The following is a 26,980-nucleotide window of genomic DNA, read 5'->3' on the forward strand; positions in this document are numbered from 1 at the left end:
GCAAGTTGGCAACTTACAAGAGTAGAGAAAGTACCTTTCTGTTCAGACCTGTTCAGAAGACTGTGGAGGATGCTGTGAAGATTTCTGTCTGTAGGGAACAATTGCATAAAAGCACAGGTTGAAAGGAACAGCCGTTTACACTAAACCTACTCTGGGCCAGCCACTTGTTTTCCAAGAAACGCTTCTTATATATTGCCTGAATTAAACCTCCTGTTCACAGCTGGGAGGCGTGAGTTAAAAGACTGCTCAGCAGCAGAAAAATATCACTACAGTTGGTCCAGGTTACAGTTACTGAGGGAACTATAACTTTGATTTGTTCAACTGGTAGAAATGTAAATCCTTAAGTGAAGAAGAAAGTGCTGTTTTTGAAGATGCTTTTGATCTACAGCTCTGTCTAAAGAGTCCCAGCTGTCATAGGCAATGCGGGGGCAGCCACCAGTGACTGCACCAGGGAAGTTTCCAGAAAACAACCCAAGAATTCTAGAATGGACATTTTCTCAGGGCGACTTTAGATAACATTAGTCTTAGAGATAAGCACAGTTGATTTAGCAGCCAAGATTGGGTGGGGGGAGTGTTTAGTTTCAGCACAATTTCTCCAAGCAGCATAGCATCCTAAAGTTGTCTTTCACTCTCTATTTATTACCTTTCCCTCTACCAGGAATATAAACTCAGCTTAGCTTTTTCTCTCCAACCACATTTCCTACCACTTTCAGCGGCATTCTGGGTTCTGGGGAGACGCCTCTGACTCTCCCACTGAGCCTTCCTGCTTCTTGCTCTCTGTTTGTCCTTGGCCTGTTCCCTCCATGTTTTGGGATTCTTTTTCTTCCTTCTTCTTATCCTGAGGGCCTTCAACTGGTGGTTCACAGCCTGAATCTAGTCACAGATGTGTTTTGTTCGGCTTGCCAAGTTACTTACTACAAACCACAGTCCCATCTCTTCCTGTTGCTTCCTAGTATATTTGCCTGGATTCCGTGTGTTTGTTTCTGTCTTACCCCACTACATATCTCAGCTGTGACATCTGAATGCCTTGTGACATCTGCTGCCTTGACAGGCCCCGCCCAGTTTCCCTCCTGTTAAGAAATCATCCTCGGTTCTGTGAGCCCAGCCCTAGTCGCTTTCCCTGCAGCGTGCTGACAACTGCTGGTCTGCTGTGGAGTTCAGCATTCGGTTGTGTGCAGCGTTATTTATTCTTGTCGTATCCGGACTGTCTGGCACGTGTGGAAGGAGGCCCAGCACTTGTTTTTGTTACTTCTCTTCGCAGTGAAGCTTGTGTCTTTCCACCTCTTGGATCGTGAACATCTGCTGTTTGTCAGGCAGTGTTCTAGGCATAGGGGTAGGAGGCAAAGGTGCTTAAGACTAAATGCTCTTAAATTTACGATGTCTGAGACCTGTTTCCTAGGACTCTCCAGCTCTAGTCTGGGGAGTCAATGGTCTATGCATTTTGGGAGGCACACTTGTCCTCTGCCTTTCTCTATGGTTATCAGTCTTACCACTGCCATCATGAACTCTCTGAATATCCAAAGCGGAACTATTTTGAAACCTGGGTTAATTGCCCTCATCTCTGACACCACCCTTCCCCCCATTCCGCCTTGCCCCAGCCCATTTCGAAGACATATATTTACCCCAGTCTCCCAGAATTTTGACACAGACCACCACCTACTGGAAGTGCTCTTATGAACATGCCTCATACCTGGTTTACAGCCTCTCCGTGCACAGGGCTGGTCCAGTCTTATGTTTTCTCTGTATTTCTACATTGCCTGGGCATAGTGCCGGATTCTGAGCAGATACTCAATAATTAATCTTTGTGGTTTGATTGATCCTCCCATCTTCAATTAGTCTACTTTCCAGAAATACATGCTGACACTAATTTTATTTTTTGTGTTCAGCAAAACCTAATGAGAAAGGTAAATCAGCTGCGGTTGTAAATCAGCTTCATATAAAAAGCAGGTACTAACTTTTGAGTACTGTTGTGCTCCTAAAGCTGTTCATGCATCAGTTTAGAATTCAGCATGCATTTTCTGATGGAAATCACGCAGAAGATTAATGGTGGTGAAATTTCCAGGCCAGCCTGTTTGAGCCTGTTTAACCTATAGTGTAATTGAACTCTGGGCAGAGAGCAGAGGCTCATATTTACTTGTTGGCATTACATGAATAGTTCACAGAGACTGTACGTACTTCACCTTACCTGACTCTCATTACAGCACCTTTGAAGTGTCCTTTAAGCCTCATGGATGCCAAGACTGCATCTGTGTTGTTCACTGTCATGTCCTAACATAATACCCATGCAGGTTGGATAGTCAAAAAATAGTTTTCATTGAGTCAAAGTCTAGTCGAAAGAGCTTTGGAGACACACTGACCGTGGATTAGAATCCCGGCTTCCGCTCTCACAAGTTGCGTGCTCATTGGGAAGTTATATGTCCTGCCTGAACCTGGCTCACCTCTCCATATTTTGTTAGTCATGGCCACCATGCTGATACTCAATGTAGGTTTCTTCTTTCCTTCCCTCTTGCCCTGATGTAATCCCCCTGAAAGCATTTGGTTAATGATGTCTGCTTCCCGGGCTGTACTGATTGAGGTGGTGGTGACAGGAAGGTGGTTTTTGGTATCAGAGCCTTTCAACCATTTTTGAGGACACGTAAGTTCTATTTCCAGCTCTAGTTCTGACAGTCTGTGTGATCTGAAGCAGGTCACTCAAACATATCTTTGAAAAGTTGATGGATTTCGATTGTTTTCAAGCTTTTCCCCTTAAGTATCTCTAAATTTAGGTGAATGAATATAAATTATCAATATTCTGGAGATCTTTCCCAAAGCTGAATTTATTTGAATTCAATCTCATGCTTTATCTTAATTATTCATGCATGCTTTATTTTCTACTTCACGATAGACCCATGTTTTAAAAGTATTCCTGTTATTTGTGAGTCTCCCATAAATGAATGTTACTATAAGCCAAACACTGTGTGAAAGACCTTGTCTGCAGGAATCAGCTCTTACTGTGATCCTGTGAGTGAGCTGTTATCATGCCCCAGTTGCTGATGAGCAAACAAGGCTTACAGGACTTTTAATAAATAGACTTAGGCTACACAGAAAGTTAGTAGCAAAGCCAGAATTCACTCTGTCTGAATCTAAACTTTTCCGTACACCTCATCAAGGGGTAAGTAAAAACTGACTTCCCTTGGCCATCAAATATATTAATAAAAATGCTATGCCAAATTAACTGGAAAAAGCAGAGAGCAAATTGTCTGCAGGCTGCAGACAGATTTTTCAGGCATGAGGGCGAGAAGGTACCATAGAGGAGGTGAGACATGTTGCTGGGCTGGAACTTTGCTTATGGTAGTATTTGTGCAATAAATAATAACCTTGAAAAACTACTCTGCTTAATTTAGAAATGTGCCGAATGGATAATGAGATAGTTGCTTTTGTTAGCCATAATTTTTCCTATACATTTTTGTGAGGGATCAGAAATGTAAAAATGCAGGCAAAGTTGGTATTTTTTAATGTCCCCCTCTGGCTTGACATGTCCCTGTGTGGTTGTGAGTAGGTGACAAAGGACAGCTATGCCTCAAAGGACCTTATGGACAGGCACTAGAAATCTGATGAACAGAATCTGAAAGGAACTTCTGTGGAAATAGAGTTTTTCTTATGTGAGTAGAGTTAGTCTTTAGAGAACAGAAGTGATGTTTTCATTTCTGGGGACAAGGAATGACATGATTCAGGGAAGATTGGAGAGGAATAGTTATAATCTTCCAAACTTTCAAACAGTCCCAAGAAGACTAAATATTTATCTGCTTGAAGTCTATTCTAGAAGACAAACTATGACACCACATCCTCTTGGTTATAGGCTAGAAGGTGAAATAAGAAGAGGAGATGGTGCCTGCATAAAGAAAAAGAAGGAAAGAAATCACCAGCATCTTTGCTCTTTGAGAATACATAACACATCTGTTATTTTGCATCAAACTCTGAATTGATAAGATTCAACATAAATTTAAGTGTGTTAGTTGCTCAGTTGTGTCTGACTCTTTGCAACTCCATGGACTATAACCCTCCAGGCTCCTCTGTCCATGGAGTTCTCTAGGCAAGAATGCTGGAGTGGCTGCCATTCCCTTCTCCAGGGGATCTTCCTGAGCCAGGGGTCAAACCCGGGTCTCCTGCATTGCAGGAAGATTCTTTACCATCTGAGCCACCAGGGAAGTCCTAAAGTAAATTTAGGCAATATCATTTACCCATCCGTTCATCCATCTGTCCAGCCATTCTTCTATCCACTGATACATTCATTTTATATATTTACTCATGTATTTTGTGCTTGGTCTTCTCTGGTGGCTCAGTGGTAAAGAATCTGCCTGCAATGCAGGAGACATGGGTTTGATCCCTGGGTTCGGAAGATCTCCAGAGAAGGAAATGGCAACCAACTCCAATATTTTAAGTGGGAAATCCCATGGACAAAGGAGCCTGGAGGGCTACGGTTCAAGGGGTACAAAAGAATCAGCCAAGACTTCGCAACTAAACAACAGCAAAATTCTGTGCTTACTTTTTGTCAAGCAGATGCTTCACTTTGGTCATTCAAAATTGAACTGTGTGGGTCCCTAGTTTTGAGAAGTATGAATAAGGTTTTGTGGGAACCCAGAAAGAAAGACAACTAATCCTGTGTGGGGTGAAATGGGAGTTTAGAGTGGTTGAGTCAGAAAAGGCTTTGCAAGGGTGATGATTGAATTGGGTTTTTGACTGCTGAGTAGAAATTGGCAGGTGGACGAGGAGAGAAGGGTGTCTCAGACACAGGTAGGGCCTACTCTCAGGCCATTCTGCCTCCTCTCTGGGAAGGATGAGCTGACCAAGGGTGGCTGTGTTAGGACTCGGGAGAAACAGAACTGCATCAGACCCAAAAGGCTGAACTCCTTGAAGGAGTTGGTTGCAATTTAAGGCTAAGGTGAGGTAAATTCTGTTTCATGAACACATTGTGACTGTGGGAAGATTAAAATCACCCCAGATCTAGAAGCATTGGAAGCAGAAGACTACTTCTAAGTGTTACACACTTATCAGAAAAAAGCTCAATGTACTTCAAGAATAAACACATGCATTTAGTACAAGATGAACTGGTTATACTAATCAATTATTCCCCTCTCTCACTCTTTGAGAATAAAAAGGGACTGAATATTCAGAAGAAAGAAGACTTCTCTGCTTGCAGCTGGTCAGAAAGGGATCAGAGCCATGGCTTAACATGGCAGGCACTGAGTATATTATGGAGACCAGGAAATAGATGACCTTCTTCTTTTCCAGAAAGCTACCAGAGACCGTATATCAAATTGGAAACTTTGGAATTAATCAGAAAAATGAACTGGTCTTTCCTCTTTCAGATGGATTGTAGATATGTAGGTTTGCCACAGAGAGATAGTAAGAGACTTTTTGAAGAGTTGACTGGGGGTGATAGTAAACATTAGATATGTGATAGAAGTTTAAAAATATTTAAAATCATCATTACAATTAAGGAACAGGGAAGAAAATTACACAAGCTTTATGAACATGAAAACAGACAGACACACACGCTATAGGGGTCAGTGAGGTGAGAAAGAGAGAGAGGGAAGGAGAGAGAGAATGAACTCTGACTTCTCCAGAAGAGGAGAATGCCTTTGTTTTAGGAGGCAGGATTTTATCAGCACCATGGAGAGCAGCACAAATTCCATATTGCTTCTTTATAGAGATGAGTTTCCAGGAAGAGTTTTAATTATATTCAGTCTTAACTGAAAAGACAACATTGATGTCTGTATAACTGCACACATAGATCAGAAGATACACATTCATTCCTCAGATTTATTGCTCTTTTTTGACCAATCCTCTTGTATTTAAGATTAGCCTACTTTCTCCATCCCTTATGGGCAAAGCACAGAGGTTCAAGGGTAAAATTTTAAAGCCTCCTGTTGATGGTAATTTTTCTGAAGTTTTTTGTATAATTGATCTTTAAGTCTTATCAGTGAGTGCAGGCTCTGAATTCTGGCTGAGACACAAGATCCTGGGATGTTTCATGAGACCTGTCTCTGAACTCAGTTTTATGCCTGCCTGATTTGGGAGGGAGAGAGTCCATTAAAAAAAAATTGGCAGTAGAGTTTTTATTTGGGGAGACCCTGCTGAGGAAACTAGATCAATCATCACTGAATGAGCTGTCTAATACCTATATTCTTTGTCTGGAGGATTAGGGACATTTTCACTGTTGGAAAAAGGAGAGAAGATTGTGTATATATTTTGATTTCTCTCTCCCCTGGTCTAAGAACCCCTTAGTCATTTGTGTGGGGCCAAGCTGTGGACCCCATACAATTGAGGAAGTCCATGCCCAGAAGCTTCCAGATTCTACATTCTGATTCCATCCCCTTATCTAAGAATCTCTCCTTACTCTGTACAGCAGTTATGTGACGTCTCATATTAGCTTTTCTAATTAATTAATGAAGTGAATCCTGTATCCCCTTATTAAAACTGTGATTACTTATTGTGTGTCAGGTATTTGTGCTAAGAACCTAAAATAATGACAGTCTAGCCCTTATCCTCAAGGATCTCCCAGAGGACTCGCCATCTGTTTGTTGAGCCCTGAAAGGGGATTAGGTAGGACTGGATACGCCATGACCTTTACCTCACAGGAGCTTGTAGTCTTGTGTTCTAATGCTTTTGTTCAGGGCCTCATTTTAACAGGAAAGAATTAGCCTTCAGTCAAAGAATAACATTTGATTCATGGAACCGCAAATATCAACAAATAGTTGGAGGTATATTTGAGAAATCATTTGCAGGATTGTGGGGGGAGAATCATTCTTGTCTGTACAGGCACCTTCTTTGCCTAAAGCCACTGCAGGACTGTGAATGAAGCCTGGTGAAGCAGTGGAATAAAGCAGAGGGAAACAGAGAGGAAGTGTTTGACTCCAGTGGAGGAGGAGAGAGAAGTGGTCAGGAATGGAGGAGTGGGGAAGGCTCTGGGTGATCAGGACACAGAGGGATAGAACCGTATTTAAATCACTTTCTGGATAAATAGCAAAGATTTTCACCGCCAGGGTTTTTCACCACTTCTTATCATATCTTTTAATCATATTCTTATGGATACATAAAATATATTCTCATGAACAAGCAAAATGCATTAAAATTAAATAATTTAAATACTTATTTAAACAAATGGGTAATATATAAGCACTTTCTGAATTTTATCTTATTCTTATTCAAACAAGGAATTTTGACATTGCCATAAGACTAGGTAATAATACTGAAAATGAGTTAGTGTACAATTTCTGTTAATTAAAAAAATTATAAATAGCTCACAAGCCCCAGTTCTAAAGTGGAAACCCTAAAGGAGCCCATTTCTGGTGGGCCACTTGTTAATTTGTCTTCCTTGTTACATGTATGTATTATAAATAATACAAAGTTTCTATAAAGAGCCATGCACACAACACAGGAGCCTTGCAACCAAGAGGACATAGACTCAAATTCAGCTCCATCATCTATTCTGTGCTTCTGGACAAGTTTAATAAACCTCTGAATTCCCTCATCTGTAACATGGGAAGGACCAGTATAGTAGATTGACAAGATTATTCTGTGAATTAAATGAGATGTGCCTGTAAAGACCGTGTAGAAGTATATGGCATATATTAAGTGCTCAACATTTATTGAACAGTAATAATAATTAGATTAGAATGGACCTTATTTTACATCCTAAAATAGAGTAACACTTATCCCCAGGGTTTTGGTCAAGATGCAGCAAAATAATAAATACAGAACACACAGCTCGGGAGTTGGTGATGGACAGGGAGGCCTGGCGTGCTGTGGTCCATGGGGTTGCAAAGAGTCGGACACGACTAAGCGACTGAACTGAACTGGACTGAACACAGTCCGTTGCCTGACACACAGTATGAATTCAACAGATGTTAGTTGTGTTCTTTATTCATTACTCCTTACACAATCCCCGTAGATTCCTTCTGTTTTGAAGAACAGGAAAGTAGAGCATCTCCAAGGTACATCTTCACAAATGGCCCCACCCAGCCTCCATTCATCAGCATTAAGTTGTTGGACTCTTAGACTTGGGGAGGTTCAGTTTTTTGCACTCTAGGCTGTGTGTTGGAGATCCCAGTGTATTAATAAAAACCCCACAAAACCGCTTACAGAATCTAAATAAAAGCAACATTTCTCTCTAGGCACAATGGTATTTGTGTGTGTGAGAGAGAGAGGTGATAGTTTTGTCACTTTTTTTTGTTGTTGCTTTAAGTAGATTTTTTTACTTGTCATGAAGTGTAGGCAAAAAGCTTTTGATTAATGAAATAAAATATTTCATAGTTGTGCCTTTTACAAAAGCGTTGACCTGTGTGACTTTGCAGTGCTTCTTGCCCACTCTGTCTCAGTACCATTGACAACAGCCCTCTGCGTGTGAGCACCAAGGCTCCATGGCCACCTCAGGAGCACAGGGTGGGGCTCTCCAGGAGGGGAAGCGCCCTCAGCTCTGAACACAGAGCTACCTGCAGTGCACGGCTGTCCCTGGTGTGTGTCCACTCAGTCCTCTGTGAATATGGTTCCTTAGGTGTGTAGCATGCGTGCAAGCTTAGTCGCTCAGTCATGTCCAACTCTTTGCGGCCCCATGGACCATAGCCTGCCAGGCTCCTCTGTCCATGCAGGAATACTGGAGTGGGTAGCCATTCCTTTCTCCAGAGGATCTTTCTGACCCAGGGATTGAACCCAGATCTCCTGCATTGCAGGTTGATTCATTACCATCTGAGCCAGTAGGGAAGCCCAAGGTGTGTGGACTGACTCTCATTTTGTTCCAATTGGGCAATAGTTCTATTTTCTTTATTATTACACATGATTATTGTGAAATTGTCCAACAAATCTTAGCAAGTAAATTATCCCTTTGACCTCATATCTCTTCCTCTCCTCCCTGTTCAAGATTATCACTGTTAATGGTTCCCTATTAATTTTTTCAGAACTTTTGGACATAGAAAAATATTTTTCAAAATATTAATTGGCTTATATCATATGTGGTGCTGTGTAGTCTGCTTGTACTGATATATTAAGTATATCTTTCCGAATCAAGATGTATCTATGTTCCCCTTACTCCATTGTGTGGATAAGCCCAATTTGGGGACATTTATCTTACTTGCTACATTTGGATATTATAAGTGATACAATATGCTAACAACAGCTGTGCACACAAATGTCTGTGTTATTATTTACTTTGGACACATTCACAGAATGATGTATCGTCTATAAAATTCTGCCACATCCATTCATTTCTGTGATCCTAAAAAACGGAGGCAGTGGCAATTACAAGCCTGGACTCTGGGGTCAAACAGACTTGAGTTGGAGTTTGGATCAGTATTTATGTGGCATGTGGCCACAGCCAGAACCTCGGTTGCCTCATCTGTTACTCTTGGATAATTAAAGTATTTCCCTCGTTTCATAGGGGCTTTCAGAATTCCCTAAGGTAATACATGCATGCTGTTGTTCAGTCACCAAGTCATGTCCGACTCTTTGCGACCCTATGGGATGCAGCACCCCGGGCTTCCCTGTCCCTCACCATCTCTTGGAGTTTTCCCAAGTTCATGTCTATTGAACTGGTGATACTATCCAACAATCTTATTCTTTGTCGCCCTTTTCTCCTTCTGCCTTCAATCTTTCCCAGCAAATATATGCATAATATGTAGTAAAAGCTCAAAAAATGTTAGCAATCATGTGCTGGAAATACCTACAGAGAATCATTAGATTCTCAAAGTAACTCTGGTATTGTGGGTGCCATTATGCCACAGATGAAGAAACTGAGGCTCAAAGATGTGAGACTGACCGTCACAAGGAAGGAACACAGTTAGTGGTAGCTCTATAATCTCTCAAGGAGAGACTGTATCTTTAGAATCCTGAAAATCATTGCCAGAGAGGTTTTGGAGAGTTTAAAGCACTTCCCACCTCAGCACTACCATCATACTTTCAAACATGGAAGGAGCATAGAATTAGACAGAAGTCAGCTCTGGTTCAGACTTGGCCACCAATGAATGGATAATTCCCTAGCAAGTGGAATTATTGTTCCTGTGTAAGCCTCTCTGATCCCTGTATTTCACATCTGGGGCTTCAGTGGGTTTTTAAGATAAGGAAATGAGATTATGCATGTCAAGTCCACATGCACAGCTCCTAGCTTATAGGATGACCTTGAGATTGTTAGGTAACAGCGGTGTGAGAGTAAGAACCCACATCTTCCTTTCCTTTATTGTCTCCCTCTACCACCAACTCAAACTCTCCCCTCTAGAGAAAACTAACCTATAGTGTAAAGACACTCATGACCGCAAGAAGGAATTGCCCAAGTCCTAGCCCGAAAGTGGGGGTTACTCATGGGTAGGAGAGGCAGAGATGATGGGGTGCAGCAAAGACCCCCAGCCAACTTCACTGATCCTGACTCCCATGTCTCTTGAGTCACTAGCTGACTCTTTCACTTGCTTCACACAATGAGCTGTTCTGTGGTAAAGTCAAGTCTTTCAGAATGGAAACCAGTTCTCGTAGGAGGAAAGAAAACAGCATTAAACCCAGAATTAAACTCATGAGAAAATCGCATCACCTCCAGGAGCCAGAGGAGAGAGAGAGGATGACTCCACTCTAGGTGATAGTGGAGCCAGAGGAAAGAGAGAGGATGGCTCTGCTCTAGGTGATAGTGGGCACTATCTTGGAAGTTAGGATGTTTTCTTTCTAGGTTAGTGTTTGTGGTGCTTTCAAGATCAGAAAGAGGTTGAAAAGACTTTTTATATAGGAACACAAAGAAGAGAAAAACAATAGAGTCCATGGATGTTATGGTCAGAACATGCATTATTACTCTTTTGTTAAACAAAGGAGGTCTTTGGATTTAACTCTGTAACTGTGACCTGATAATCTTCATCGTAATACTGAAAAGAGGAGCTGGGGTTGTCCTTGGCATGAACACAAGGGCCAAGGCTGTTCGCATGCTGGAGCAGAGGGAGCAGTCAGTTGGACTTTGCTCGGCAGAACTGATTTTTCATTCTAGCGTTAATGACATGACTGTCACTGGTTACATGACCTTGTAGTACTCACCCACCCACCCACCCTCCCAAGAAAGTTGAAGTTCAAAATCTGAGACATTTGTATTATATAATCTCATTTTCTTGTTATTTAAACATTGACCCATATACTTGTAATTCTTCTAATTAAATTCACTCACTTATAAATATTTAAACATGAAATTTTAGGGTAGACATCTTTGAAAAGATGGTAGATGAAACATAGTTATATCTTTTGCTCCCTGTTAAAAACCTACTGAAAAAATATTAAAGGGAGTTTTATAAAAGGAAGATAGATATCATGTGAAAAAGTAATAAATGACATGATTCATAAGCCAGCAATGCAGAAAACTGAAAATTCATCCAGTCTAAAGCAAAGATTGCCAGCACAGTTTGAGGAAATGGTGATACCGAGTGTCCCTGGAGGTAGGATGAAGGAGAAAAGTTCAAACAAGTAGGATCGGTTGCAAATCTGTGAAAGAAGCGGCCTGACTCTGAGCAGCTGGGTCACTGGACGTTCGTTCTATAAAGAGGATAAAACAGCAGGTATCTGGACTAGGAGACACCAGGCAAAATCGAAGGGAGTGATGTCTCACTCAAAACAAGGTTTCAGTCGAAGTATGCATCCTGGAAGCTCACAGGCCCAGCACTTTCCTCCCACTCAGCTTCTGCAATGCTGGCAGCCAGGCCTTAGGCCTTCAGACAAGAGCTCAGAAAAGTCTTGTCTGTGTAATCTGACCAGCCCAGACCAGCCCAGAAGAAAGAATTGTATGTACTGATACCTGCGCTGCTCATAGTAATTCCCCAGTCCGATCACCCTGCAGTGAAGCTTCCAGACCACAAGCCCTACTCCTGTGCCCAGGGTTGGCAACCAGCCTTTGAGTTACCCACACTAAAATGTCACCATTGGTTAAAGAGGACTAAGGAAGAACTCTGGGCTTCCCAGGTGGCACTAGAAATGGAAACTGGTTGCAGTTTGGAGAACTTTTTAAACGGCTAAATATGAATGTCAAAGTGTCAGTCACTCAGTTGTGTCCAACTCTTTGCAACCCCATGGACTGTAGCCTGCCAGGCTCCTCTGTCCATGAGATTCTTCAGGCAAGAATACTGGAGTGGGTAGCCATTCCCTTTTCCAGGGGATCTTCCCGACCCAGGGATCAAACCTGGGTCTCCTGCATTACAGGTGGATTCTCTACTGTGTGAGCCACCAGGGAAGCCCATGCTAAATATGGGTCAAAGCAAAACTACATACACTACCGCTGGATGGGAAGGAGAAATGGGAAGGACGCAAGGGCCTGATGGGGAAGAGACAGGAATGAGAGTGAGATCCTTGTCTTATATGATGGAGAGCTTGCAGATAGCACGAAAAGGAAGAAAACGTTTGTTTAGAAAGGAGTAATGCAAGCATGTTTTTGGCAACACAGTCATAAATACCGAAATAACAACTTCAGCAGCTAAAAGAAGTAAAGAGGTTCCCCTGGTGAGCAGAACACGAGGCACTGCTGTTTTGTTGCTTTGTTTCTTTAATGAACCTTGGAGAATGTTTTTAAACTACACATATTTGTAACTTTGATAAAAATAATGTCACTTGTACAACGCAGAGTCCTCAAACAGTTAAAAATATCATCTGACGGGGATTTCCACTGGTGGTGGAAGGCGCCCAGCTAAGGCGCCCAGCACAGGGCCCCTGGGTTCCGTCCCTGGTCAGGGAACTAGACCCCACGTGCTGCAACCAAGAGTTCACATGCCACAACTAAAGATCCCTCGTGCTGCATCGAAGATTGACAATCACACGCGTGGCGCCTGCATCAGTCACTCAGTCGTGTCTGACTCTCTACAACCCCACGGACTGTAGCCCACCAGGGTCTTCTGTCCATGGAATTCCTTAGGCAAGAATACTGGAATGGGTTTGCCATTTTCCTCCTCCAGGGAACCTTCCCAACCCAGGGATTGAACCGATAGCTCCTGTGTCTCCTGCATTGCAGGCAGACTCTTTACTTGCTGAGCCTTCAGGGAAGCCTCTGCTTAAGGCATGGTGCAACCAAATAAATAAATATCTGTTAATATCATCTTATGCAATTAGATAGCAAGTTTCAGAGTTTTATTTAATAAACTAGGGTATCAGCTGAACAATGAAAGAGCTGATTTAAAAGTATTTAGGATTATTGATTTTTTGGGGGGGGAGGGAGAACACATGCTTGTAGAAAATTGTCCTTACATATAAGACAACATTCTACAAATCAGTAGAACCTTTAGCAAACCAGCAAAAAGCAAAACTCACATTTGGTTATTTTTCTACAAGTTAACCTTCATCTTCATAGAGCTGTAATCAGTTGTGGATGGTTCAGTTCAGCTCAGTCGTGTCCAACTCTTTGTGATCCCTTGGACTGCAGCACGCCAGGGTTCCCTGTCCATCACCAACTCCCAGAGTTTAGTCAAACTCCTGTCCATTGAGTCGGTGATGCCATCCAGCCATCTCATCCTCTGTCATTCCCTTCTCCTCCTGCCTTCAATCTTTCCCAGCATCAGGGTTTTTTCAAATGAATCAGTTCTTGGCATCAGGTGGCCAAAGTACTGGAGTTTCAGCTTCAGCATCAGTCCTTCCAAAAACTATTCAGGACTGATTTCCTTTCGGATTGACTGGACTCTCAAGAGTCTTCTCTAACACCACAGTTCAAAAGCATAAATTCTTCAGCGCTCAGCTTTCTTTATAGTCCAACTCTCACATCCATACATGACTACTGGAAAAACCAGAGCTTTGACTAGATGGACCTTTGTTGGCAAAGTAATGTCTCTGCTTTTTAATATGCTGTCTAGGTTGGTCATAGCTTTTCTTCCAAGGAGCAAGCGTCTTTTAATTTCATGGCTGCAGTCACCATCTGCAATGCTTTTTAGAGTCCAAAAAAATGAAGTCTGTCACTGTTTCCACCGTTTCCCCTCTCTTTGCCATGAAGTGATGGGACTGGACGCCACGATGTGGATGGTAATCAAACACAATTACATTTCCCGAGAATATTAAGGGGACCGCTCCCCTCTTTTCCAATATGAGCTTGTCAGAAATGTTCTGTTTAAAAAATATGCCTCCTCATTTTGCTTTATTTCCAACTTTCGGATCTTGTTCCTAGACACTTGCCATAAATAAGCTTTAACTTTAAAAATAAGCACAATAAGCATAAAGGGATATTACTGAGTTCTAGCTAGATGCTGCTGTGTACTGCCTGCTCTTCCCTCTTTGTTAAAAAAGGAATCTTGCATGACCTAGAGGGGTGTTAAAGACATATTAGCACTAAAGAGAGATTTTTCTACTTGGTGTTGTCAAAACGGTTAAAGAAAAATTTGAAAGAAGGGGATACCTTTCACACAATTGTATTCAAAGTTAGGAAATGCTGTGTCTGTGTATTACTACTTAAAATTGTCTCCTATATGGTATGCTCTATCACAATTCTGGAAGCACTGTGAGGAAGCAGTAGTTTTGAATCTCATTCCACAGAGTCTTGGGCTGACATCAGGACTAGGATGAGCCAGGAAGGCAGGGGCTGCTCCTCCACCCCCATTTGAGCTCGCCTTTCATTATGTTATATAGTACGTTTCAGCATAAGATTTCATTTAAGGAAAGGACTCCAAGTTCCTTCCAGATCTCACAGCTTATGGTTATTAAAAGAAAAAAGTCACTACAATTTGCAGTGTGTTTAGGTTGGAAAGATTAATTTCTTTGCCAGGGCCATAATAGGAAGACTGACTTTGTCATTTCAATTACAAGCCACCGTTTAGTTCGAGCCTGTAAGACATGTTCCTAGAGGTTCCCTCCCTTGCCTGGCAGCAGAGCAATTAGCGGCGGGTGATTTGTGGCTGCATTTTTACTGCTTAGCGCAGGTTTATCATCTTGAAAGTTTTCCATTTGCATATACGCTGTACATTCTTTGGGTGACATTTCGATATCATTCGGAGTTTAGGTTGTGCATTGCCTTGCACTGCACTTTCTGCTACGTGATGGGACTCCAAAAGCGGGCCAGAACGCTGCTGCAGACCTGGGGGAACGGGAGCTGCAGCCGCCACTCACTGAAGGCTTACTGCGCATTGGCCCTTAGTACTTTTCCTGCAGGACTTTATATTTCAGAACAGTGCTTTGAGGTTTCTATTGTTTGTCACATCTTATAACTAAAAAAAACTGAAATGCAGAGAGGAAAGGTAATTCACCCAAGGTCTTCAGGCTCAAATAAGCAAAACTGAGATTCACACCCAAATCTGTCTGATCTCAAAACACTCTGCTACACAACTTCCCCTTTCGGGAGCTTTCAGAGTGAAATGAATTGAATTTGACAGTTTTCCACTTTTAAATACCAAACTTCCTGAGCAGTCTAATTGATGCTCTTTGGACTAAGAAAAATGGCTATTTAAAAGAGGCAGGGGGCAGAAGGGCAAGAGAAAAAGGTTTTATTATCTGTATTGGTAAAGGAAGAGATGTAATCCTAGAAAAAAATAACATCAAATGGAATCTATCATATAAATTTGCAGTGGGCTTAAGTTGATGAAATGGCAAAGGAATACAGAGAAGATAAGGGAGTAATGAAAAAAAGCACTGAAGATTTCTTTAAAGGGAAAGAAAAGGTTAGAAGTCACCGAAGGCAGTTGGAAACTGGCTCAATTGAATGCAGAGTCTGTCCATTTTGATGTATGGAAGAGGCTAATGAGGTTTCAAAGTAACAACCAGAGATCTGTGTCCCTGTTCCAGCCAGTCTGGGTGAGATTGGATGAGGGGAAGGTTCTGCAGCCAAACTTCTGGGTTTGAATCCTTTTTCCCTGACTTTCTAGCTGGCTCTCTCTGTACAAATTACTTGACCTCTCTGGCTTCAGTCTCCTTAACTGAACAATGGAGATCATAATATCATCCATCTCGTTGTGAGAGGAACTAAAGTGTTTAGCAGTGTGCCAGGACTTAGTAAGCTATAAGCATCGTGCTCACATGGTGCAAGAAATAGGAGACTGTAAACCAGCAAAAAGGCTTAAAGAAACAAAGGGGAAGGAGACCAGGAGGGACGTTCACCTGTAGCCAGGAAGTAAAGGGGCGTGTTCTCTTGCCCACTTGAGCATCAGGAGGAAAACGTAAGATGTGGGGAAAGGCAGGATAATGGGGAGCTCAAGCCTAGCAAGAGACTGAGGTCTGGCTGAACTTAATGGAGTCTGAGAATTGTTTCTGTAAAATACATGCTCTGATGGCAGCTCTGGTGGCAGAGGTCCTGCAGTGAGCTCCACAGGGCTGGGGAATCAGGGATTAGCCAGCATATAGAAGTGAGTGTAGGGCAGAGAGGGAAAGAAAGCTCTGGGTTATTTATCTTTGGGTGCCAAGAGTCACTGAAGGCCCATTGGGAGGGAAGGACATTTTTTAATAAGCACTTCTTGTTTTCTTATTCTCTCTTTTGCAACTGTGAACCTATTTTCCATTCATTTGTTACATTAAGAGATAAACCATAGTTACGCTGGATGCAGCAAAGATATATAAGGTGCTTCATGAATGAGTGAATGGTCACCTGCTTTTTCAGCCACCATTTCTTTATCACTTTCTTTATGTCAGGCTATTGTTAGGTCCTGGAGTCACAGGATGTTCCCAAATCCAAACCTTCATTTCTAGCACTTCACTGTGTTGTGTCATGGTTCTTAGCTGTCAGAATAACCCACGTGCAATTCAGAAATTGCTGATGTCCAGGGTTTATCTCAGACCTGCAGTTTTTCCTGCAGTGGAATTAGGCAAGTGAATTTTTTCAGAATTCATTTTTCACTTTTATGTTCACATCAACCATGAAAGACTGGTTAGAAAACTTTTCACGGTTTATAAATAAGAAACCTGAAGCTCAGAAAGGTTAAGATGATAAGTGAGGTCACACAGCAGATGAGGGCAAAGTTGGAACTCAGGTCTAGAGCTACTGAGTTTACAATCCCACAGCCTTTCCACTTGGCCACGACTACTCTCCCAAGTATGCATGGATGAAACTCTGTGTCCTAAGTCTATGCTGGTAAAGGGACCTGAGGACACAGGCAGACATACGTAAAACACTTCCCTGCCACAACATGTGCTCAAAAGCACCACCAAGTCCTACCCAAGGTTCAGGGACTTGGATTTAAAGTGGCAGCACCCTGTGAATGTTACGCCCTGGCTCACTGTTGACTGCTTTCCTCCAAAGTGGATAAAGCACTTTCAACTGCACGAGCTCTCCCGTAGTTTCGGTTTTCATTACCTCACCCCAGTCCCAGCTACAGAAACACTGCCTTCTTCTTTTTGTCTCTCCAGCCTAGACTCCAGCCTAGAGGTAACAGTAGCTGCCTGCCATTGTTAATCCTTAGGTTACCTTGGTGTCTCAGCTTTTTCATCACCTGTATAACCAGTCTCCTGCATTAAATTCCCTCTTACTCCAGGTTAGATCCTGTTACATGGATGAAGAAACCAAGGTTCAGAGAAGTTAGGTAACTCATCCAATATAATATAGTAATTCTCGACAGAGTTAGTATCCTGAACCGTAAGTTTCTGATTCCAGAGTTTAAGTTCTTAATTACTGACTTAAGTTTAAGGTGGTTAGCGAAGTTCCTGGTGCCCCAAGCAGGTGGTGATGGCAAGGAAGCTCGATGGCGATGATGGTGCTGCTGCTGGTACTGGTGGTGGTGGGCGTGGTGATCGCCATGCTTACCACTGTCGTGCGTCCTTTGGAAGAGGTGTGCAGACATTGTACAGTGTCCTGGTTGTCACACAGATGTCTCTGTGTTACAGGCCTTCACTTACCACCACATCCAAGAAATCATGGTCCAGCTGCTTCGCACGGTCAACCGGACAGTCATCACGATGGGGCGGGATCATGTTCTGATTGTAAGTAGATCTTTTCCTCTTGTCAAACATTCCAAACTGTTTGGGGTCAAGGGATGAATTTTCTGGAACATCGGTCATATTAAATGCCCAGCAACAATTGTTGCTTTGTTTTGGATTATAAAGGTCAGATTTTTCCTACGTGGGTTGGGAGAACATGAGAGTTAACTCGAGTTGCTAAGATAAAATTGGGCTTAGGACTTGTCTCCCAAGATGAATGTAGCAGGTAAGTGGAGCCTCTCTTAGTCTCAACTTCCTTATCTATAAATGGTGGAAAGTTCTGTCACCAGAGAGAAGATTTTGTAAGTAAGGCACGTCCAACTGCGTCACTCCTTTGCTCAGTCTTGCTAGTGGTCTTCCATCTCACTCAGTATAAAACCCAAACCATTGCTAGAACATGAAATGCCCTCCCCGCCTTGATGGTTCTTTTATGTGTTTCTCCCACACATAAAACATTATTCCATTTGCTATTCCCTCTGCTTGGCCTGTCTCTTCCTTGCTTATACCCTGATGTTAATCAAATCTTGGCTTAGGTGCCACCTTATCAGAGAGACTTCCCTGCCTGACTGCTCTGTCCACAGTATCCAGCACTTGTCCGTCTGCTTTCCGTCTCTATACCTTGCTCCTTCGTGTTTCTTAGTTTAGTTCAGTTCATTTCAGCCACTCAGTTGTGTCCAACTCTTTGTGACCCCATGGACTGCAGCACACCAGACTTCCCTGTCCATCACCAACTCCCAGAGCTCACTCAAACTCGTGTCCATCGAGTCGGTGATGCCATCCAACCATCTCATCCTCTGTCGTCCCCTTCTCCTCCTGCCTTCAATCTTTCCCAGCATCAGGGTCTTTTCCAATGAGTCCATTCTTGGCATCAGGTGACCAAAGTATTGGAGTTTCAGCTTCAGCATCAGTCCTTCCAATGAATATTCAGGACTGGTTTCCTTTAGGATTGACTGGTTTGATCTCCTTGCAGTCCAAGGGACTCTTCTAGTACTTATCACTATATAAGTGATATATATCTGTATATATCTATGTGTGTGTATGTGTGTGTGTATGTGAATGTATATATATATATAATTTTATTTCTTTGCTTATTGGCTGGCTCTTATTGTAATAATATGAGCTGAAGAATGAAAAGATCTTTGTCTGTTTTGTTCATTTGTATCTCCAGACCATTCAGCAGTGCCTGGAATATAGTAGGTACTTGATAAATACTTGTTGAGTGAATGAATGAGTGAAGGAAAAAATGAAATGCACCAGGCAGGAACTCTAAAGTTTAATGAAGACAAGTGCTACTCAGCTTTGATTGATTGAAACTATGTGGGATTAGCTATACAGCTGCCAGAACTCCCAACCTCTCGAGAGAAGCTGAAAATTCCATACTTTATGTGAAATTTCCTGATGTTTAAGGGTTGGCAGCTGCTTAAAAATATTTATAAACATTTTATGATCCCCAAACATCTGGATTCGGCTTTCAGAAAGCCAGTTTGAGATCTCTACTTTAAAATAGTATGATATGAGCCAGGTTTGGGGATGTCGACTATCAGTAACTATAGTCCTGCTTCCTGGATACAGAACATATGGTGCTGAGGGTTTATTCTAACAGTTGCTGGGCAGGTATTTGATCCCTGCTTCGAAGCAGCTGAGTGTAACAGTCTTCTTTCTCCCCATTCAGTCCCGTCTACTCATGTGGGTGCTTGGTTCCTAGTGGTGACATCCATGGAGGGCACCAGCAGTGCCTTCTGAAGCAGAGAGCCATGTGAATCATCCTCTGTCATCTGTCCATCCTTCCACCTTTAGAGCATCACCATTATTTTTTATTCAGTTACAAGTTTCCACATCTGTGGTTCCCGTAATGCACCTTAGATAAGCATTTTATGACCTCCCTAATCTTTATTCCTTCTCTTTGGAGCCAGACCTAAAGACGATCATCAATCTATTTGGCTCATTCCATATATAGCAGGCTCTTAAGTCTCTGTCTCTTTTTTAGAGCAGTGAGTCTTTAAAACAGTGCCTGGACCATAGAAAGCACCAAGTAATTGGCGTCTGTTATTATTTTGCTTTCTCTCGGGTGCAGTGTGTCTCTCTGTCCCTTCACATCAGCAACATAGTCAGGCGAGCCGAGTCTGGCCGTTTCATGCTGAGACCTTTGTTTGGTGCCGTGTCCCGGTTGCTTGCCCTCCAATGCACACTGCTCACTGCTGGTCTGTTAATGTTTGCCAGGACATTCCCCTACTCTAGAATGTTCAGCGGCTCCCTACTGTCTGCCAAATTAAGGTATAAATGCACTAGTCTGGCCATTCTCAGCTTCTGTGATCTGGCCATAACCAAAATTTTCAGCCTTTTCATCTACTTTTATCCATCCACAGTATCTAGCCAAAGTGGATATATCGCATATTGCCCCAGCTGCAGCCTGGCGTGCTGCAGTCCTTGGGGTATCAAAGAGTCAGACACGACTGAGCAACTGAACTGAACTGAACTGATGTTGCCCAAACGTGCCTGGCACTTGTTCACTTTCATGCTGCCTTCTTTGTCTGGAATTGTAATCCTACCTAGTCTTCTAGGTCCAGCACAAACAGACTCCCCTGTAAAGCTGCCCAAACCTCATCAACCTGGTTGAGATCTCCCCATTCTTCTAAATCACACAGCTCTCTAATCTTTCTTTTTTTTAACAGCTTCATAAGATATAATTTACATACCTTTAAATTTAACCATTATAAGTATTCAGTTTGATGAGCTTTTATAATGCATACAGTTGTGCAACCATAACCATAATTTAGTTTACAATACTTTTTCACCCCAAAAGTCCCGTTTGCAGTGACTGTCCACCCACCCCTACCTCTTTACCCCTACGCTAGCTAGGTCAGCAACCACTGTTTTCTGTCTATAGATTTGCCTTTCCTGGAAATTTCATATAACTGAAATCATACAGTTGGAGGCCCTTTGTATCTGGCTTCTTTTCGTGAATAGTTTTTTTTGAAGTTTGTCTATATTTTAGGGTATTTCAGTATGAAATTGCTTTAATTACTAAAAAGTATTGCACTGTATGAATATATTACATTTTGTTTATTCTTTTTCAGTTGATAGATATTGAATTGTTTATGATTTTTGGCTATTATGAGTACTGTTGCTGTGAACATTTACATGTAAATTTTGTGTGAACAAACTGTAATTTCTCTCGGGTAGAAATGTAGGAGTGGAATTGCTGGGGCCTACGGGAAGTGTGTGTCTAACCTTATAAAAGCCTGCCAAGCTCTTTTCCCTGTTTTGCATTTTACTTTCCCATCAGTGTACGGGTGTTCCGTGTTCGCCCGCATCCTCAGCAGCACTTGATACTGTCAGTCCTTTGGGTTTTAACAGTTCTAGTGGCACCTCATTGTGGTTTTCATCTGTGTTTATCTGACGGCTGTTGGTACTGAGCATCTTTTCCTTTGCCTGTTTTGTTTCGTTTCTAAGTCATTTTCATCCGTGAAGTTGACATCTATATTCTTCTCTTGTACCATAAGACTTGAGACTTGGACCTATCTGTAAAATGGGGGTAATAACAGACCTTTTTCATAGAGTTGCTGTGACAATTAAATGTAGTAATACCTGAGAAGCACTTGCATGTGTGTTTCTTCTACATAGTATGCATCTGTTTATTCACGCAGCATTTTCTGAGAGCCTCTTATACACTCAGCACAAAGGCTCAGAAATGAGTCTGGGCCTGCAGGAAAACCATGCCCTCCAATGGGATACCTCTCAAGTACCTCACACTCACTGTATCCCAATCCCAACTCATCACGAACCCCCTGGAGTCTCCACCACACTGCCAGCACTCACCATCTCAGCTTATGGAGCTGACCTCCTAGAACTGAGGCGCTGCCCTTGGCCCCTCCCTCACCGCTGCCACTTATAGCCACTCGCCAAGTCCTGCTGTTCTCAGCACCTCTGACCTGGTGCCTCCCCACCCCACTCCCCACTCGGCTCCCAGCACCCCAGGTGACACACTCAGTCATCAGGCTTGCCACACTTAGTCATTTACGAGGGCGTTTTCTGACTTCTGTGCTCATGACCGCTACATTCCATGGACTGCCATGAGGACAGGGACCACATTTAACTCATCCTTTTTATCCTTCTCACCTAGCAGGGTACCTGGTTTACTGTGGATGCTCAATAAATGTTTGTTGAGCAAAGGAATGAGTGAAATACTCCCTGAAAGTGTGGTGCTATACTATACCTTCATATTTTTGTATATGCTTTTCTCTCAATTTAGGTTGCCTTTCCTTTTTCAGGGAACACTTTTTCTGAATACCAGGAACCCACATTTCAGGAAGTGTGGGTAGAGTGTAAAGAATTGCCTGTTCAGACTTTCCCTGCCCTGCCCAGGCCTGATGCTGGGCTTCCCTGGTGGCTCAGTTGGTAAAAGAATCTGCCTGCAGTCCAGGTTTGATCCCTGGCTTGGGAAGATCCCCTGGAGAAGGGAAAGGCTACCCACTCCAGTATTCTGGCCTGGAGAATTCCATGGACGAAGAGTCCATGCAAAGAGTTGGACATGACTGAGAGACTTTCACTTCACTTCACTCCAGCCTAACGCTGGGAGCCTTGCAGTTCTGAGTTGCTAGCTGTGTCGTTAGTCTCAGTGACTCTTGGATTCGCTGCTGTAATTACAGTGATGAGAGTGCCGAGTAGAGAGTACTAGAGATGTGTAGCAAGCACACCTCACTAGAAACAGGGATGTGCCTAAACTTTTGTTGTTCTTTAGATGCTAAGTCCTGTCTGACTCTTTTGCAGCCCCATGGATTGTAGCGCACTAGGGTCTTCTGTCCATGAAATTTCCCAGGCAAGAATACTGGAGTGGATCGCCATATCCTTCTTCAGGGGCCTGAACTAGGAGGAAGAAATAAAACAGGTCTTTCCTAAGATTTAGCTTCATTTTCATAAAATAGGCCTTTCCAGCAATTCTTAGAACTATCTCATCCAAATTAAAGAAAATTATGTTGGAAAGTAATTACTCAGAGGTCAGGGGTCTCTGTATTAGCACTGAAGGCCCCAATTTAAATTCAAATTGAAATTGGACAAGGAGACGAGATTGCCTTTCCAACCATCACTTTAAATTTTCCAGATATGATTTTTATTGGCTGGTTTCCATTACTTGGGAATATTAAACAATCAATATTTATGACAAAAACCAGAAGCATCTAGTTCTGAAATCCCAAGAGGCCTCGACTGGGTGTAGGCTGCATTGCTCTTGTGTCACTACGTGGGGTTAATAGTGACTTTTTTTTCTTATTTGTAAGAGTAGACACGTTGCAATAGAAGGTGTTGGTATTAAAATTACAGAAGCCCTAGCTAGGGTGGATTGATTCTTGTGTGCAGCACATTGTAATTATCATTTGCTGGAAATAGCCATTCCTGAGTTTTCTCTGTAGACCATCTGCCTGAACAATGGAATGTTGATGGTAACAAATGAGCAAAAGGAAATTTTTACAAAAAGAAAAACAAACTTTTACATGGCTGCTTCTCTCTCTTCCTCTCTTTGCCAGAGTCTAATCTGTCAGATAAATGTTTATTTACTGAAATGACCAAAGATTTTGACTTTGATGCTGAGAAAGGCAGCGTGGTTTGGTAGAAAGGACCTTTTGGATAAGGGCAAGTAGGAGAAAGTTTCCACACTCTAGACCTTGCACAGTGAACTGTATTATTTTTTGAGATCTTTGTCATATATCTAAGTTTCCTAATTTGGCCAATGCCCATCCTCTTTCTCTCTTTCCCTGCCTTCTGAGGCCCTGAGTCAGGGGCAGAAAATAGATTTCACTTTATGTGCCAGCTCTGGTGGGTTGGCAATGGCTGCCTGTTGTACTGTGTTGAAAAAAATTCTCAGGCTACATCTTGGCTCAGTGGGAAGAAGTGCTGAATTGATCTGTGATGTCTGTTACAAGCATAAGATTAGAGAACAGCAATGTGTACAAGATTCTTGCAAATATTATGTATTGACTGAAGTAATTGGTGTTTTCTGGCTTAATCCAAAAGCTCCTTTATAACCAATATTCCCTTTCACATATTCTTAGCTCTTTAAGAAGGTTGTAGTGTAAGAGCAAACACGCAATGGAAAAAGCCAGTAATCTAAGAGTGTGCATTTTTACCAGGGAATGGTTTCTATGTGCTACAGTCATATTTTATCCAGTGTTAAGATGCACCATGATTTTATGATCTCAGTAGAAAGAGATCTTGCTACCAATTAAACTGCAGCAAGGTAGTATATTATCGCACTGATTGTAATCTCGAGAGATTGCTAAAATGTAAGAAAGTTTAACTGAAAATCCCTATTGTGCGATGGAGTTCATTTTTGAGGCTCACAGGTAAGTGTCACCCTCTCCCATTGGTCAGGAGAATAGACTGACTGAGCTTCCAAAGATGGAAACATCACAGTGAAGGTCACATGGCTAGTAGCAGGATGGGATGTGAACCAAGGCGCCTCTGACATCAGACCGTGGGTACCTTGTGTTGTCCCCAGGTCTCAAAGTGTGGGGGAAAATGTCCAAGTTCACCCGTACAGGTGAGGGGGCATCAGAGAACCCCTCTCTGGCTTATGAGTCCTGCTGCTGACTGCTCTAGAAAAGGCTGTGCCCAGCCTCTGGCCTCCCACTGCAGAGGCTGGACAATCCCACAGGGAGAATCAGGAATCCTGAGCACCACCAGAAGTTCTTAGAAGGGAAATGATCTGATAATTTTGTTGAAATTAGGATCTAGCTTTATTTTAGGTAGTTAAAATCAGCCTCTTGGTGATATATTTTGGGCCTAATTACCCCAGTTTTCACAGAGGAGCCTACCGAGTGATTAAATACAGGTAAATGCAGTTGAGATGAGGCTAGCTCCAGAATTTCAGAGCAGTTTATTCAAAAAGGAAAAAAAAAAAGTGGAAAACATCCCTCAAAAAGCACCTGAGTCATCAGAGAGCCAGGATTTCAAAGCTCTGACTTCTCTTTCCAAACGACAAATGGCCCACCGGCTTGATTACTCTCTGCCACCTGTGAGCCCAGCGACTCAGGCGGCCTGTGCAGGGGCATGGCGGCAGTGCCAGTCCCACCCACATCAAGCCCATCCCGTGGAGAGCACCTCTGAGGGCAGTCCAGGACCTGAGGAGTTGGGGGACTCGACCGGAAGTGGTCAGTTGACTCTTGACCTTCACTTGGTGACTTAACACTTCATTAAAAAATGATGTGTATACTAAAGCTCTCATTTATTGAGAAAACATCGGTGTTCCAGGCGGAAAGTTAAGTCACCATATGTGCTTCACCTCACTTAATCTGCATCAGGTACTCGTATTTTACAAATGAAATAACGAGCATGGAAAGGTTATGTAGCTTGCCTCTGACCACACAGTTTCTTTGTTGAAAGAGCTAGAATTTGAACCCAAGGGGTGCCATTGCTAGAGTCCCTGATCTTAAATAGAATATACTTAACTACTACTTAAATATACTTAAATAAGATATACTTAAATACTCCTACACTATTAATACCTTAAATTGCTATTTAGGCATCAAATATTCTAAAGGTCATAATGAGCACCTTAAACCTAGCTGCCTTTCTGCCTAGACCGTGGAACCTAATGGGATGACTGTGTGGTAACTTTTAGAAACCTATAAGATGGCATAAAATATTGGTGGTTTTATGATGGCAATGATATCTTTAGGATCAAGCTGTTCAATTCTGGTGACTGAACCATAAAAACCTGTGAAATCAGAATAATTTTCTGTTTATTTGAATGTTGGTGCTTATGAAATAGCAGATCTTACAGAAGACAATGCAGAATGGAGACAAGGAGATTCTAAAGGGCTTTGGAAGGACAAAGAGTCGTCTTCTTCCACATGCAGCTCTTCTCTATATTCTGCTCATTCTAGTCTAAAGACCTCTCAAAATGAAGCGCTTCTCTCTCCCACTGATGCCACAAGCCTGGGTCTGGCCATGACTATCTCTCACTGCTGCCGTTGCTACAGCTTCTAATAAGACACACTCCCTTCTTTCTCGTTCTGTTCCAGTTCTTCACACTGGCCAACTTGGTCTTCTAAAGTAGCACTTCTCTTGGAGATAAAGCATCATTGGCCCCACAGTTTCCCAGGATGAAGGCCCAGCTGCTCAGCATGGCTCTCGGGCACCCAGTCCAGGCTATGCCTTTCCCCGGTGCCCCTTAACTCCCACACTTGTGCCAGCTCGAGGGAACTGCTCTGTTGCTCCCAGAGTGCTCCTTTCCCCTTCTGCATTCTCCTACAGGCCACTACCTTTGTCTAGAGCTGCTGCTGCTGCTGCTGCTCCTAAGTCGCTTCAGTCGTGTCCGACCCCATAGACGGCAGCCCACCAGGCTCCCCCATCCCTGGGATTCTCCAGGCAAGAACACTGGAGTGGATTGCCATTTCCTTCTCCAATGCATGAAAGTGAAAAGTGAAAGTGAAGTCGCTCAGTCATGTCCGACTCCTAGCAACCCCATGGACTGCAGCCCACCAGGCCCCTCTGTCCATGGGATTTTCCAGGCAAGAGTATTGGAATGGGGTGCCATTGCTAGAGCAGCAGTCTCCAAACTTTTTGGCACCATGGACCAGGTTCCTAGAAAAGAATTTTTCCATGGATGAGGGGGAGGTATGGTTTCAGGATGTTTCAAGCAGATTACACATATTATGCACTTTATATCTACTATTATTACATCAGCTCCACCTCAGATTATTAGGCATTAGATCCTGGAGGTTGAGGACCCCTGGTCTAGAACAAACCCTCCTAATTTTCATCTCAAGGCAAGGTCTTCCACCATGCCAACTCCCTTCCTCCTTCAGGTTCCTGGGCAGGGGTTCCTGCCCACTGGCCCAGAGCATGGCGAGTAGAGGTGCTCATCTGAGCCGTGAGAGTGAATGAATGGAAAGCACAAAACTAACTGAAAGCACACATCAGTGGTTAGCTTTAAAAAAAATTATGACTTAAAAAGTAAGACGAGAAAAGATTTTCATGCCAGACTTTCGCTTAAGGATTTGTTTTGAATACCTATATAAAATTCCAAATGCTTTATTGGCTTTGTGTAGTAGCATTCTTTTAGGCAAATTAAAATTTGAGAGCCAGAGCATAAAAATCCAGCCTCATTTCCAAAGCTTCC

The 26,980-nt window shown here is 42.7% G+C and overlaps 1 protein-coding gene across 1 annotated transcript in view; it reads left to right on the forward strand.

Annotated features, from left to right (window-relative positions):
• DOCK2 (dedicator of cytokinesis 2) overlaps positions 1 to 26,980 on the forward strand; it is a 460,175-nt gene that overhangs the window by 186,691 nt on the left and 246,504 nt on the right. The window contains exon 27 of the mRNA XM_070357390.1: positions 17,770 to 17,865. Within this exon, the coding sequence (XP_070213491.1) occupies positions 17,770 to 17,865 (96 nt within the window). The remainder of the gene's footprint in view (positions 1 to 17,769; positions 17,866 to 26,980) is intronic.

The sequence above is a fragment of the Bos mutus genome, chromosome 20 (assembly GCF_027580195.1).
Source record: "Bos mutus isolate GX-2022 chromosome 20, NWIPB_WYAK_1.1, whole genome shotgun sequence".
Taxonomy (NCBI): Eukaryota; Metazoa; Chordata; class Mammalia; order Artiodactyla; family Bovidae; genus Bos; species Bos mutus.